Source organism: Dendrobates tinctorius, unplaced genomic scaffold (assembly GCF_039654945.1).
Source record: "Dendrobates tinctorius isolate UK_male_01 unplaced genomic scaffold, ASM3965494v1 ptg000057l, whole genome shotgun sequence".
In the NCBI taxonomy this organism is placed as follows: Eukaryota; Metazoa; Chordata; class Amphibia; order Anura; family Dendrobatidae; genus Dendrobates; species Dendrobates tinctorius.
Genome location: NW_027361725.1, coordinates 8,836,532 through 8,852,277, shown reverse-complemented (window position 1 = coordinate 8,852,277; position 15,746 = coordinate 8,836,532). Strand labels below are relative to the sequence as shown.

Sequence of the window (15,746 nt, the reverse complement as noted above, 5' to 3'; positions counted from 1 at the left end):
ATCACCACCTTCTCCCCAGGCAGACCCCCCCTCCAGCATGCACATGCAGCCCCACGCAAGCAACATCACCCCCTTCTCCCCAGGCAGACCCCCCCTCCAGCATGCACATGCAAACATCACCACCTTCTCCCCAGGCAGACCCCCCCCTCCAGCATGCACATGCAGCCCCACGCAAGCAACATCACCCCCTTCTCCCCAGGCAAACCCCCCCTCCAGCATGCACATGCAGCCCCACGCAAGCAACATCACCCCCTTCTCCCCAGGCAGACCCCCCCCTCCAGCATGCACATGCAAACATCACCCCCTTCTCCCCAGGCAGACCCCCCCCTCCAGCATGCACATGCAGCCCCACGCAAGCAACATCACCCCCTTCTCCCCAGGCAGACCCCCCCCTCCAGCATGCACATGCAGCCCCACGCAAGCAACATCACCCCCTTCTCCCCAGGCAGACCCCCCCTCCAGCATGCACATGCAGCCCCACGCAAGCAACATCACCCCCTTCTCCCCAGGCAAACCCCCCCTCCAGCATGCACATGCAGCCCCACGCAAGCAACATCACCCCCTTCTCCCCAGGCAGACCCCCCCTCCAGCATGCACATGCAAACATCACCACCTTCTCCCCAGGCAGACCCCCCCTCCAGCATGCACATGCAGCCCCACACAAACAACATCACCCCCTTCTCCCCAGGCAGACCCCCCCTCCAGCATGCACATGCAAACATCACCACCTTCTCCCCAGGCAGACCCCCCCTCCAGCAGCATGCACATGCAGCCCCACGCAAGCAACATCACCCCCTTCTCCCCAGGCAAACCCCCCCTCCAGCATGCACATGCAAACATCACCACCTTCTCCCCAGGCAGACCCCCCCTCCAGCATGCACATGCAGCCCCACGCAAGCAACATCACCCCCTTCTCCCCAGACAGACCCCCCCTCCAGCATGCACATGCAGCCCCACGCAAGCAACATCACCCCCTTCTCCCCAGACAGACCCCCCCTCCAGCATGCACATGCAGCCCCACGCAAGCAACATCACCCCCTTCTCCCCAGGCAGACCCCCCCTCCAGCATGCACATGCAGCCCCACGCAAGCAACATCACCCCCTTCTCCCCAGGCAGACCCCCCCTCCAGCATGCACATGCAGCCCCACGCAAGCAACATCACCCCCTCCAGCATGCACATGCAGCCCCACGCAAGCAACATCACCCCCTTCTCCCCAGGCAGACCCCCCCTCCAGCATGCACATGCAGCCCCACGCAAGCAACATCACCCCCTTCTCCCCAGGCAGACCCCCCCTCCAGCATGCACATGCAGCCCCACGCAAGCAACATCACCCCCTTCTCCCCAGGCAAACCCCCCTCCAGCATGCACATGCAGCCCCACGCAAGCAACATCACCCCCTTCTCCCCAGGCAAACCCCCCTCCAGCACACAGTCCCATGCAAGCATCACCCCCTTCTCCCCAAGCAGACCCCCCTTCAGCACACAGTCCCATACAAGCATCACCACCTTCTCCCCAAGCAGACCCCCCTTCAGCACACAGTCCCATGCAAGCATCACCACCTTCTCCCCAGGCAGACTCCCAGCTCGTGCATGAACATCCACTTACCTGATCTGTGACTCCAAATCCCGCCATAACACCGGCAGCTTTCTTGTGTCTGCTCTGCTCTATAGAGGAAGAGGCACCGCCCCTTCTGGTCACGTGCGCATGACGTCAGCAGAGGTCCTTCTGGCCACTTGGCTTGCCTGTACCCAATCCGCAGCGGCACGTCATGGCGTCTGAGAGCGAATGAGCGTGTTTAGCAGGCGGTCCGGAGACGCTGGGTCAGGGAGCTCGGGGTGGGGAGGACACAAGCACAGAGCTGACAGCACGACGGCAGCAGGAGGCTCAGGTGAGGAGGTGACCCCGGGACCGGCCGGGAGGAGGCGGGGCTCCGGTGTCCCGCCCGTTACTGTGAGGACTCTGTGATGACGTCATGGAACCGTTGTGTGCAGTGTCGCTACTGTGCGTGCTGAGGCGAGCCCGATGGGGGTTGTTGTCTTCGGCTCTCACACGGCCTGCGCTGCTGTCTGTGACCGGAATCCACGAGCTCTGCGTGTATGGCGTCGCGGGCATACTGGGAAATCCACCGCATCCTGTCTGGGCTGGAGGAACTGGCTCGGGCTGCGCTCTGTAGTTCCCCATTGCTAAGGTTGTGGTTTTAGGGGTGAGCGCCCCCCAGGACCCGGGTACACACAGGGCGAGGGTTGTGGCTTATTGTATCCTTGGTAGCCATTCTTCATAGCCCAGGTCTCCAACCTGTGGCTGCAACACTTCAGCTTCCAGCATGCCTACCTCCTGTTTTGTCCTCCAGAGCTGCACTCACTATTCTGTTGGTGCAGTCACTGTGTACATACATCACATTACTGATCCTGAGTGACATCCTGTATTATCCTCTAGAGCTGCACTCACTATTGTGCTGGTGCAGTCACTGTGTACATACATTACATTACTGATCCTGAGTTACATCCTGTATTATACCCCAGAGCTGCACTCACTATTCTGCTGGTGCAGTCACTGTGTACATACATCACATTACTGATCCTGAGTGACATCCTGTATTATCCTCTAGAGCTGCACTCACTATTCTGCTGGTGCAGTCACTGTGTACACATTACATTACTGATCCTGAGTTACATCCTGTATTATACTCCAGAGCTGCACTCACTATTCTGCTGGTGCAGTCACTGTGTACACATTACATTACTGATCCTGAGTTATATCCTGTATTATCCTCTAGAGCTGCACTCACTATTCTGCTGGTGCAGTCAATGTGTACACACATTACATTACTGATCCTGAGTTACATCCTGTATTATACTCCAGAGCTGCACTCACTATTCTGCTGGTGCAGTCACTGTATACATACATTACTGATCCTGTACTGATCCTGAGTTACATCCTGTATTGTACCCCAGAGCTGCACTCACTATTATGCTGGTGCAGTCACTGTATACAAACATTAATGATCCTGTACTGATCCTGAGTTACATGCTGTATTGTACCCCAGAGCTGCACTCACTATTCTGCTGGTGCAGTCACTGTGTACACACATTACATTACTGATCCTGAGTTACATCCTGTATTATATTCCAGATCTGCACTCACTATTCTGCTGGTGCAGTCACTGTGTACATTACATTACTGATCCTGAGTTACATCCTGTATTATACCCCAGAGCTGCACTCACTATTCTGCTGGTGCAATCACTGTGTACATACATCACATTACTGATCCTGAGTGACATCCTGTATTATCCTCTAGAGCTGCACTCACTAGTCTGCTGGTGCAGTCACTGTGTACATACATTACATGACTGATCCTGAGTTACATCCTGTATTGTACCCCAGAGCTGCACTCACTATTCTGCTGGTGCAGTCACTGTGTACATACATTACATTACTGATCCTGAGTTACATCCTGCATTATCCTCGAGAGCTGCACTCACTATTCTGCTGGTGCAGTCACTGTGTACACATTACATTACTGATCCTGAGTTACATCCTGTATTATACTCCAGAGCTGCACTCACTATTCTGCTGGTGCAGTCACTGTGTACATACATTACTGATCCTGAGTTACATCCTGTATTATACTCCAGAGCTGCACTCACTATTCTGCTGGTGCAGTCACTGTGTATGTACATTACTGATCCTGAGTTACATCCTGTATTATACTCCATAGCTGCACTCACTATTCTGCTGGTGCAGTCACTGTGTACATACATTACTGATCCTGAGTTACAGCCTGTATTATACTCCAGAGCTGCACTCACTATTCTGCTGGTGCAGTCACTGTGTACATACATTACATTACTGATCCTGAGTTACCGCCTGTATTATACCCCAGAGCTGCACTCACTATTCTGCTGGTGCAGTCACTGTGTACATACATTACATTACTGATCCTGTACTGATCCTGAGTTACAGCCTGTATTATACTCCAGAGCTGCACTCACTATTCTGCTGGTTGTTGTTGGAAACTGTATGCTAGGTTATTTCTAGACAAATCTCATAGCTTAGTGACTTCTTTCACTTTTCTTTATCCCTACCATGCAGTAGTGAATTGTGTCTTGAAAGTACAACTCCTAACATTGCTAATGCATAATAGGATGTGTAGTTTTGGCACAGGTTGGCGTCCATAGTGAAATATTTACTCTGCGATCGGTCATTTTTCCTGACCCAGCTGTGTAATATGTTGCTGTTTCCACCTGAGCATAAACTTTTTTTTTTACCAGCATTTCTCCATTTATGATGTCCATGTTTTCTAATAGAAATGTTTGTTTTTTTTTTTGTTGTTTTTTTTTTTTAAATAATAATAAAACGTGAAATATTTTATTTTTCACCAAGATTCATGTTACATAAATAGTTCTTGGAAACCCAGCCATCTCATCATCATCGCAGGCGTGAATACAACGTCAGTTCAGCCATATATACACAGTTCACAATTGGTGATGTCACAGCTCACCTCCTCCTTTACAATGACTGATAACACCTCTATATACAGTAGATAACACAGGATCCACCATTCACAATAGGTGGTATCACAGCTCACCTCCTCCTGTATAATGACTGATAACACCTCTATATACAGTAGATAACACAGGATCCACCATTCACAATAGGTGGTATCACAGCTCACCTCCTCCTGTATAATGACTGATAACACCTCTATATACAGTAGATAACACAGGATCCACCATTCACAATAGGTGGTATCACAGCTCACCTCCTCCTGTATAATGACTGATAACACCTCTATATACAGTAGATAACACAGGATCCACAATAGGTGATGTCACAGCTCACCTCCTCCTCCTGCACAATGACTGATAACATCACTATATACAGTAGATAACGAGATTCACCCATCCACAATAGGTGGTGTCACAGCTCAAGTCCTCCCCCTCCTTTACAATGACTGATAACACCTCTATATACTGTAGATCACACAGGATCCACCATACACAATAGGTGATGTCACAGCTCACCTCCTCCTCCTGTCCAGTGACTGATAACACCTCTATATACAGATGACGTTCCTAGATATGTAATAAAATAAAAAACTAGGCACTCAACTTAGTATGTCATTGCAAAAGGATTTTTTATTGTTGTAGTCTGTAAACGTTTCGATCTTATCTAGACCTTCATCAGTCCAACTGCTTGTCACAGAAGGATTAAGGTGTAAAATTGTATACATCCTATCTTGCTACAGTTTATACACAGATATAACAGTAGCAAGATAGCATATAGTAGACCTTATTGGGTTGCAGTCTTAAGCCCCCGTCACACACAGCGATCTCGCTAGCGAGATAGCTGCTGAGTCACAGGTTTTGTGACGCAACAGCGATCTCACCAGCGAGATCGCTGTGTGTGACACCTATCAGCGACCGGCCCCCCTGCCGGGTATCGCTGATCGTTGTGGAAAGCTCTGGACATTTTTTGGATTGTTGGTCTCCCGCTGGCCAGCATGCATCTCTGCGTGTGGCAGGCGGGAGATCAGCGATCTAGAGCTGGTAACCAAGGTAAACAGCGGGTTTCTAAGCGCCGCGCGGCACTTAGAAACCCGCTGTGTACCTTACTTACCAGCGCGCTGGTGCAGGGAGCTGGTAACCAAGGTAAACAGCGGGTGTTCCCATGATGTCCGTCCCTGATGTTTGCTCTCGTGGTCAGTTAGTGGAGTGTGTTCTGTAGGTTGGATCTCCATGTAGTTTGTCAGTAGGTCAGTGACAAAATGGCCTCATCCATTTTATGCTTTTTTCTTTCCCAGGCGTAACTGTGTTCCCTTTCTTTTGCAGGGGGAGCAGCGCTGAGGACTGAGAGCTGTGTGTCCTTATGTAGCAGATGCTGCACGGAGCCTGTTCTCAGCTGGTGCTTTACTTCAGTCTCTGTGTTCGAGGCTGGGGGGATAAGAGATGCATCTGATCACCCACTTGGAGCCGCGGCTCATATCCTCTTCAGATGGGAAGATGAGTTAGCCAAGGAGATTTGTTCTTTTAATGTTCCCATCTTGGCTTTGATTAGGATCCCACAGGCCGGCCCTGTGCGTGTTCTTCCAACAACTACCCTTCCCTTCAATTGCTGCAGATCATGAGGTGCCGAATATATAAGAGGAAAGTCATCATCCTCGCTCTTGTGGTGATAGCCTGCGGCTTGGCATTGTGGAACAGTGGCAAGCAAAAGAAAAATGACTTTGTGCAAGATGCGGAGCTGGAGAAACCACACAGCCGGGTGCATGTGTCTCCAGGGATTAGGAAAATGGCCAACGACTCGGTGGTGGAAAAAGCTCAGAAGCCAGAAGTGGATAACTTGACCTTGGTGTACAGGTCCGTGGTTTTTCAACTCAATTTTGACCAGACTATAAAAAATGTAGGAAGCATAAACCGTCCTCTAGATGACGTGGTGATAGTGGTGCAGGTGCACAACCGCCCTGAGTTTTTGCACCAGCTCTTGGAGTCATTGCGCAGAGCTAAGGGCATAGAGAATGTACTATTGATCTTCAGCCACGACTACTGGTCCCCAGAGATTAACCAGATTGTGGCCAGCGTAGATTTTTGTCAAGTGCTTCAGATCTTTTTTCCCTTCAGCATTCAGCTGTACCCTAATGAATTTCCGGGGCATGACCCCAAGGATTGTCCAAGGGACATAGAGAAGAAGGATGCCATCAAACTCAGCTGCGTCAACGCCGAATACCCGGATTCGTTTGGACATTACAGAGAAGCCAAGTTCTCCCAGACGAAGCATCACTGGTGGTGGAAACTGCATTTTGTGTGGGAAAAGATCAAGGCCCTAAAAGACCACAAGGGTCTGGTCCTGTTCATCGAAGAAGATCATTACCTAGCCCCTGACTTTTACTATGTCCTTAAGAAAATGTGGAACAGGAAAATTGAGGAGTGTCCCGACTGTGATGTCATGTCCCTCGGGACCTACGCCCGTCTCCAGACATTCTCTGAGAAAGCAGATAAAGTGGAGGTGAAGACCTGGAAGTCTACAGATCACAACATGGGGATGACCATGAGCAGGGACACGTACCAGAGACTCCTTCAGTGCACGGACACTTTCTGCTCTTACGATGACTATAACTGGGACTGGACCCTTCAGCACCTGACTGTTACTTGTCTTCCTAAGTTCTGGAAAGTGATTGTGCCCGAGGTTCCTAGGATCTATCACATCGGGAGCTGTGGGATGCACCATAAGAAATCCTGTAAGCCAACGACAGAAAGTGCCAAACTGGAAGCTTTGTTCTTGGGCAACCAGCAGTACCTGTTCCCCGAAAATCTGGCAATCAGCAGACGATACTCCATGGCGGCTTTGTCGCCCCATGTGAAAAATGGGGGATGGGGAGACATTAGAGACCACGAATTATGTAAGAGCTACCGCAGACTGCAGTAACATACAGACCTTTCAACTTTCTAAGTTTGTACGATGGCGTCTTGCACGACGGAATATACAAATTTATGCTCTAATTTCAATCCGTTTTTGTCAAATGTCGTCCCATAATTGTCTGTCATCCCTATCCGCCTATAATCGGACGAGAAGAAAAAAAAACTTTGATTTCTGCCTCATTATGTCTTAATACTAATTCTGAACCGGCATTATGTATAACACGGCCATACGGATTCTTTTCAGAATAAACGAATATGAAGTGATGACAGGCGGTCATGGTAACTGCCTCAGATGGGTTAAGGGTTTGATTCTTGGTACTAAGCTTCTGGGTCCATATTAGGACCCCTGCTCTGTGCTATGACCGTGCAGGTACAATTTGCCAGTACTTTTATTTCACCTCTAGGACCTCCACCAAACCTAAGAATCAAGGGGACAGTGTTTTGGTGGGTCTCTTCCCGCCTGCTCTTTTTTTGCTTCTTGCTGTGCAAGAATGTTTCCAGCACTGCGCAGCCTTCATTTTCAGGATTGGTGGAGGTCGGACCCCCTCTGATCATGAGTGATTGCTTATCCTAGCATTGCGCTGTTAATGTCACATGACAAGATGTTTAGCTGGCAGCATGTGGAGAATATGAACATTTATGTGACCGGCTCATTTTAACGAATATTCATATGCATCGCTTTTGGTTAAAGATGATCTGTGCGATCTCCTTAAAATGTCTGTGTCATATTTACCGTGATGATACTAATACCAGCTAAACTTTTTTTTTTTCTTTTAAACCTTTTTGTGGAGACGGGGGCTTCATCGGGCACCCTGGTCCCCTAGCCGAAACTGCATGGACCAAGGATCTTTCCACCGAACGCCCGTTCTCCTTCTACTGTGGACGTTACGCTACTCAGACAGAGAGGTTGAGGGTAGAACAGTGTGGCAGTACTTTTATTGAACCACAAAACAGGCTTATAATACATAGAACAGTCCCAGCCAATATCCAAGATGGTGCAAAATTAGTCTCACTCTTTCGATGACTCACCGGAATAAGAGCTGCTGTGACTTCAGAGCGTCCAGGGTCTACTACCCTTACCTGTGGCACGTGCACAGCGAGGAGATAATGACAAGCTCAGGAAAATGACAGTCCATTCAGGTACAAGGCCAGTTGACCGGAGGATCACAATCTAGCTTCTCTGAACATCTCCATGGAGCCAGGCGACTGGCTGGTCCTAATATTGGCTTTCTCCAAAGGTATCCATGGTTCAGTGATGGCCAATGTATTCTTCTAGCCGAGGTCCCCTAAGCTGGCATCCTGTAGAATGACAAATCTGTCTCTCTCATGATGGAGACATGATGTCTTGGCTGCTGTCCTGTAGAGGCTGGTTCTGTGCATGTATGGATGTCTTGGCTGAATCTCTGACTCATCATACAGAGGCATATAACCTCTTTTTTTTTTTTTTTTTTTTTTTTTTTTAACTATTTTTATTAATTTAACAACTTTAACATCAAGGAAAAGGTACAGACAGTTACAGTATATTTATGACATTAAGCCAAAATTCCCCCCCCCCCCTTCCACTTCCTACAATCGTCATCATTTGAAAGGATTCCTTAAATTGGTGTGTGTCCACTGATGCTTTGTAGCAGGTACCATCTGGCGCTCTCAAATTGCTTTCTAAGTCTGTTCCTAGATTCTGTATCCAAGGATGGAACAAAAAACGACCATCTGGTGAAGAACTTCTCTGTTAATTTTTCTTTTTTGGTCAAGGATTCCAACCAGTCCATTTTAAACAGAAAATGAATTTTTGTCAATATTAACGATTTTGATGGAACATTTGAGTGTAACCATTGATGTAATATACTTTTCTTTGCTGCTGAGGCCCAAATCACTAACATGGCTTTGGTGTGCTTTGGCAATACTCTTTGGGTCTCCTCTAGGATATTAAAAATAGCCCATTGTGGGGTAAGAGGGAACTCAAAACCACTCAATTGTTGCAACTCAGAGTGGATATCACGCCATAACTTTGGAATTTTGGGACAACCCCCACATATGAAGGAAAATATCAGTATTATGTAGAACACATTTTACACATTGATATGAATTTGTGGGAGACATTCTAGATTGGACGTACGGGGTAATATAACCCCTATGTAGCAATAATATGGCCATATCTGTATAACTATTATATGCAATAACTTTCCTTTGTGTCTCAGTAGCTTCTAATATATCTCCCACCTCCAGACCTTCCATGTCCCGTACCCATCTCGCCGGACCCAAGGTTTTGGCCTCCCAAGACCATTCCTTCCACAGAGTGGAATATATGGTACTAGTTGACACCAAGTGAGCCCTGCCCTTTCTGAGAAGGATATCCAATTTATCGCCCAAACCCTCACTCCGCTTGCTAACTATAAACCTAAGAACCAGACTGCGTGCTTGCAGGAATAAGAACGGCCGTCCTTCAAATATGGGATACCGGGATACTGCCTCATCAAAAGTGATCATAGAGAAACTATGGTCTAATAGATCCACGTAATGTATAACAGCAGAAAGCAGATAGCATTGAGAGCAGGAGGATGTATGTCTCTTAGCTTTAGCACTGTGGCACTTTTGAACAAGTTAGTCCCCTGAAGAATTACTTGGATGAAACACGTTGGGACGCTCCTTTAAGGGAAAGTGTAGGGCTTGTGCAATCTAGGGCTAGTTGTGGACTGCCCTTGTCAGGGCAGGAGTCTGGGGATCAGGTAATGGTCAGCTTATGAGGGTTGTGACAGGGTATTGTACTCCCATTGCTGCCTTTCCACATGTATGATGAGTATCCCTGGAGACTCCTGACCGTCTGCAAAATATTGGTGAGATTGTTCCTTTTATTATTCTCATCTATTGGTGGCTATGAACCCTCCCTCTTTTTTTTTTGGTCTAGCCAGTATATGAACATATGAGTGCAATTGGCTATGGCATTTTGCTGCTATTTTTTATGCTGTATCCAATATATACAAATACCCCAAACACAGGGAAAAATAATGAAGGACTAAACTATACAAAATAAATAGAATCTCGTGCAAGAGCTATTAAGCACAACAAGAGATAAGAATAGAGTTTTTCAAAGCTCAAATACAATTTATTGAAATAATAATAAACAGAGCATGAGTGCTAATAGGTTACAGCAGACATAAACACAAAGTAATAGTGCAGCACCTTAAAAAATGCTACAAAATGTAAATAAATGTATGCAGCATAAACAGTTAATTTACAGAATTAAACCACAATAGGAAGCAACCCCCCAATTAAGGTAATGTATATTCCCAAAGAAAAGGGTGTTACATACAATAAGTACCAGGGTGGGATACTTTCTATAAAGTGCAAAAGTGCTTCTGTGCTAATAAGCCCAAAGGGCATTGAATGTAAACAAGTGTAATGAAAACTGCCTATGCGCAATACAGAACTGAATATAAGGGCTGCGGGAAAGAGTAACACATGTGAAGTGAATGCTGCTGTCAGACCTGCCGCCCCTACGCGCGTTACGCCGCAGCTTCCTCAGGAATCCAATTGTATCCAATATATATAGATTGCTGTTGGGATGATATACTAGCTGCATTCTATATTCCTATTTGATGCTTTTGGGTGTATTCAATTATCCCTTGGGGATCACCCAGTGTATGGGCATCTCATATTTATCACTATTTGGTGACACTTTAGGTCTGGTAATTTTTTAAGCTATGCATTAAAAGTTATATTTTATCTTACTTGCTGTTATACATATTTGGGTGAGAATTAATTGTCAATTTCTGTTCACTATTGGCATTTTTGCGGTATTTTTTTTTTTTTTTTTTTTTTCTTCTAATAGATCCACCCCAAGAACGCATTTTTGTTGCGTCATTGTTTTATAAATTTTTGGCGGTTTACCTTTCAAAAACAATGGGTTACCCAGAATAGGCTGGAAAGGTGACAGTCTACCATTCAAATTACAGAATTTCCTCCATCTTCTCCAAGACAGAATTGTTTGCCACAATATTGGATGATCTCCAATTTCATCAGGGAGTTCCTTGTTAGTCAGATGTAACAAGGCCATTAATGAAATATGTGGGTAAATCTGCCCCTCTAGGTGAGTATTGGCGAAGTGGGATGTCCCCCGCATCTAATCTACTACATATCGTAAATTGGCCGCTATGTTATATCGGACAATATCGGGGAAGTTAATGCCTCCCTCAGATCTTGGGAGATATAATTTGCATAACCCAATACGTGAATGACTCCCCATATAAACTTTTGAAATGTCCTATTCAAAATGTTAATGTCCGATTTTGATAACAGAAGTGGTAATGTTTGAAATAAATATAATAATTTAGGAAAAATTATCATTTTAATTAAGTGACATTTCCCAGTAAAAGACAAAATGAAATGTTTCCAGGAGTTGAGGAGGCTAGTAACCTTATTAATAATGGGTCTATAATTAAGGCAATACAATTTATGTGGACCCGCTGGGAGTCTAATGCCTAGATATCCAATAGACTCACCCCTCCATTGAAAGGGGAACCAGCTCTCATCTATTTTGCCCGCCCTGAATATCGCTATTGCTTCTGAATTATTGTAATTAATTTTAAAGCCAGTAAGATGTCCAAATTCTTCAACTGTTGATATTATGGTTGGGATAGCTGGTGTTGGGTTGGCAATAAATAGTAAAATATCATCTGCAAAAGCCAATAATTTTGTTACCGTGCTCCCTGTAGGAGTCCCATGGAAATCCGGCATAGTTTGAAGAGTTCTCAACAAGGGATCTAATGCTAAGTTAAACAATAATGGGGACAGTGGGCATCCCTGCCTCGTACCCCTCTGAATGGCAAAGGGCTCCAATAAAGTGTTGTTTATAAAAAGCCTAGATGTGGGGTCCCTATATAATAATTTAATAGCATTGCTGAACCATGACCCAAACCCTCTGACCTCTAACAGCTTATATAAATAATTCCAGGAAACTCGAAGGCCTTATCTACGTCAAGACCCACCACCATGCTTCTCCTGCCTTTATTGACTCTACAAGTAGATATAGTGCCTATCGCTGTTCTTATATTATAGGTTATCGATTTTCCATGTACAAACCCTGTCTGATGTGGTGAAATTAACTCAGGAATAATTTGCTGAACCCTGGTTGCCAATATTTTTGTCAAGAGTTTAAAATCTGCATTGAGCAGTGAGATTGGGTGGTATCCCTCCACTTGCAGTGGATCCTTCCCAGGCTTAGGAAGCATAATGATACAAGCCTCATTAAATCTGTATGGAATATAACCTTTTTCCATAATTCCATTAAATAACTCAACTAGATGTGGACCTACCCATGGGCTTAAGATTTTATAATATTCTCCACTAAACCCATCTGGATCCGGTGCCTTAGAAATCTTAAGAGTAGAGATGGCTGACAGGACTTCCGTAATGGTAATAGGTGAATTAAGCAAGTTTCTCTGATCCTCCGTAATACCAGGAGCCACCCCATCTCCGAAGAAACCCGATGCCTCCGAAATCTCTCCCCCATCTGCATACAAAGACCCAAAAAATTGTCTGAATTCCTCTATTATTTGTTCATTATCCGTTATGGCTATGCCATTTTGGTTACGAATCCTGATAATCCTAGTTGCTTGTCTGAAAGGTTTAGTGAGAGAGGCCAGTAACCTCCCCGGCCTGTTTCCCCATTTAAAATATTTGTGTTTTTGATAGTCTAGACCAGTGGTCCCCAACCTTTTTTGGACCAGGGACCGGTTTCAAGCAAGACCATTCTTCCATGGCCCGGCAGGGCGGGGATGGAGGTGTGGCAGGGGCGGGGCTTTGGTCATAAGGGGGGCGGGGCTATGGACACGGTTGTAGTGTAGCAGTGCATACTTATAATTAAATAACATTTATAATGTCTCAACTCACCATAGGTTTTGAATGAGTGCTCCATCACCCCCTTCTCCCCATCATTGCCTTCACCCCATCACTCCCCTCTCCCCATCATTGCCTTCACCCCATCACTGCCGTCTCTCCATCATTGCCTTCACCCCATCACTGCCGTCTCTCCATCATTGCCTTCACCCCATCACTGCCGTCTCCCCATCATTGCCTTCACCCCATCACTCCCCTCTCCCCATCATTGCCTTCACCCCATCACTCCCCTCTCCCCATCATTGCCTTCACCCCATCACTCCCCTCTCCCCATCATTGCCTTCACCCCATCACTCCCTTCTCCCCATCATTGCCTTCACCCCATCACTGCTGTCTCTCCATCATTGCCTTCACCCCATCACTGCCGTCTCTCCATCACTCCCCTCATGGCCTTCTCATGTCCCCATCTCCTCCAGGGCCAGGCTACACAAACACACACACACACACATTATATATACATACACACAGCCACCACCTCTCCTCTCACCTGTCCGCAGCATCGCCCGCGCTTCCTCGCTCTGACACAGCAGCGGCCGCGCTCTCCTCTCTGTCAGTCAGAGACAGGAAGCGCGGGCGGCGGGCAGGAAGCTGGACGCAGTGGATGCGTCCTTGCAGCTCCGCTCCTGCTATTCCCTCTTGCAGGCAGCGGAGCTGCTTTGATCGCTCCCTGGCCGCCGCTACACACGCCACTAAGAACTGCTGCGCGCCGCCCCAGCCCCCGCTACGCCACTGACCGCCCCTGGCTCCCCTTGTGTCTGCGGACCGGCAAGGGCACTGCAGCGGCCCGGTGCTGGGCCGCGGACCGGCGGTTGGGGACCCCTGGTCTAGACTATACAGCGCGTGCTCAATGTTTTCGGCTGCCTCTTTGGCCTCTATGAATTTCTGTTTATTTGTGGGGGTATTAGAACGTTTAAAATTTTTATATGCCTGGGTCAATTCTTCCTGAGCTGCCAACGTGGCCTCTAATAATTTTTTACGTTTATTCCCAACATAAGAGATTACTTGTCCCCTTAAAACTGCCTTAGAGGCAGCCCAAAACAAATGAGGGTCAGTACAGTGCTCCCTATTGTCCTCTTTGTATGTATTCCACGACATCTGCAAATAGGCCTTAAAATCATCGGACGAATATAAATAAGAGGGGAACCTCCATCTCCTCTCCTTACATGCCGGAATTACCAATCTAGATTTGAAAACCACCGGGGCATGGTCAGATATCTGAACATCCAAGATATGTCGACAGAACAAGGGCCACCATAGATGATCCCAATAACCAATAGTCTAATATTGCATGAGTGTTATGAACATGAGAGTAGTGCGAGAAATCCTTATTAATGGGATGCTGCCACCTCCATACATGTCAGCCCCAAGTGGTCCATCAGCCTCTGGATGAGACCTTCATGTATTGTAGCTCCATGACTGTGTGATCCTGATCTATCCACAGATATATCATGTGCCTCATTAAAATCCCCCCAATTATCAGATTGGTTGTGTCCCAACCCGCCAATTTAGAGAGCAACTGGGTTTGGAACTGCGAGTCTGGACCATTAGGTGCGTAAATATTTACCAAATTATTTGCAAAGTACTACATCTGGGCAATAAAAATGAAAAAAGCATATATAGAATGGGAGGAATAGGGCTAAGTGACAGCACGTGTGAAAAAGACTTGGGTATACTAATAGATCACAGACTGAATATGAGTCAACAGTGTGATGCAGCAGCAAAAAAGGCAAATGCAATTCTAGGATGTATTAACAGAAGCATACAGTCTAGATCACGTGAAGTCATTATTTCCCTCTACTCCTCTTTGGTCAGACCTCATCTGGAATATTGTGTCCAGTTTTGGGCACCACATTTTAAAAAAGACATCAACAAACTGGAGCAAGTTCAGAAAAGAGCGACCAGAATGGTGACCGGTCTGCAAACCCTGTCTTATGAGGAAAGGTTGCAGGATTTGGGAATGTTTAGTTTGCAAAAGAGAAGACTGAGAGGAGACTTAATAGCTGTCTACAAATATCTAAAGGGCTGTCACATTGTAGAAGGATCAACTTTATTCTCATTTCCACAAGGAAAGACTAGAAGCAATGGGATGAAACTGAATGGGAGGAGACACAGATTAGATATTAGAAAAAACTTTTTGACAGAGTGATCAATGAGTGGAACAGGCTGCCACCAGAAGTGGTGAGTTCTCCTTCAATGGAAGTCTTCAAACAGAGGCTGGACAGACATCTGACTGGGATAATTTAGCGAATCCTGCTTTGAGCAGGGGGTTGGACCAGATGGCCCAGGAGGTCCCTTCCAACTCTACGATTCTATGATTCAAATTATAGCAAACGCCCTCTATTTTTATATTGACTAATAAAATTCTCCCCATTGGATCCTCCCAGGTGTCCAAAATATCATAATTAAGATATTTATTAAGTATCGCCACC

The 15,746-nt window shown here is 46.5% G+C and overlaps 1 protein-coding gene across 3 annotated transcripts; it reads left to right on the top strand.

Annotated features, from left to right (window-relative positions):
- Positions 1–1,670: 1,670 nt before the first annotated feature.
- Positions 1,671–7,686, top strand: MGAT2 (alpha-1,6-mannosyl-glycoprotein 2-beta-N-acetylglucosaminyltransferase). Of its 3 annotated transcripts, none has more exons than XM_073577751.1 (2): positions 1,671–1,890; positions 5,836–7,686. In XM_073577751.1, exon 2 carries the CDS (start codon positions 6,128–6,130, stop codon positions 7,427–7,429), a length of 1,302 nt encoding a protein of 433 aa, XP_073433852.1. In that variant the 5' UTR covers positions 1,671–1,890; positions 5,836–6,127; the 3' UTR covers positions 7,430–7,686. The 3 variants fall into 3 exon arrangements, with proteins under 3 accessions (XP_073433852.1, XP_073433854.1, XP_073433853.1); XM_073577753.1 differs by lacking the exon at positions 1,671–1,890 and adding an exon at positions 2,169–2,190; XM_073577752.1 differs by lacking the exon at positions 1,671–1,890 and adding an exon at positions 2,184–2,205.
- Positions 7,687–15,746: the final 8,060 nt, after the last annotated feature.

What these genes read in the sequence shown, in the direction of transcription:
- MGAT2 (XM_073577751.1), top strand. Translation starts at nt 6,128, where the DNA reads ATGAGGTGCCGAATATATAAGAGGAAAGTCATCATCCTCGCTCTTGTG.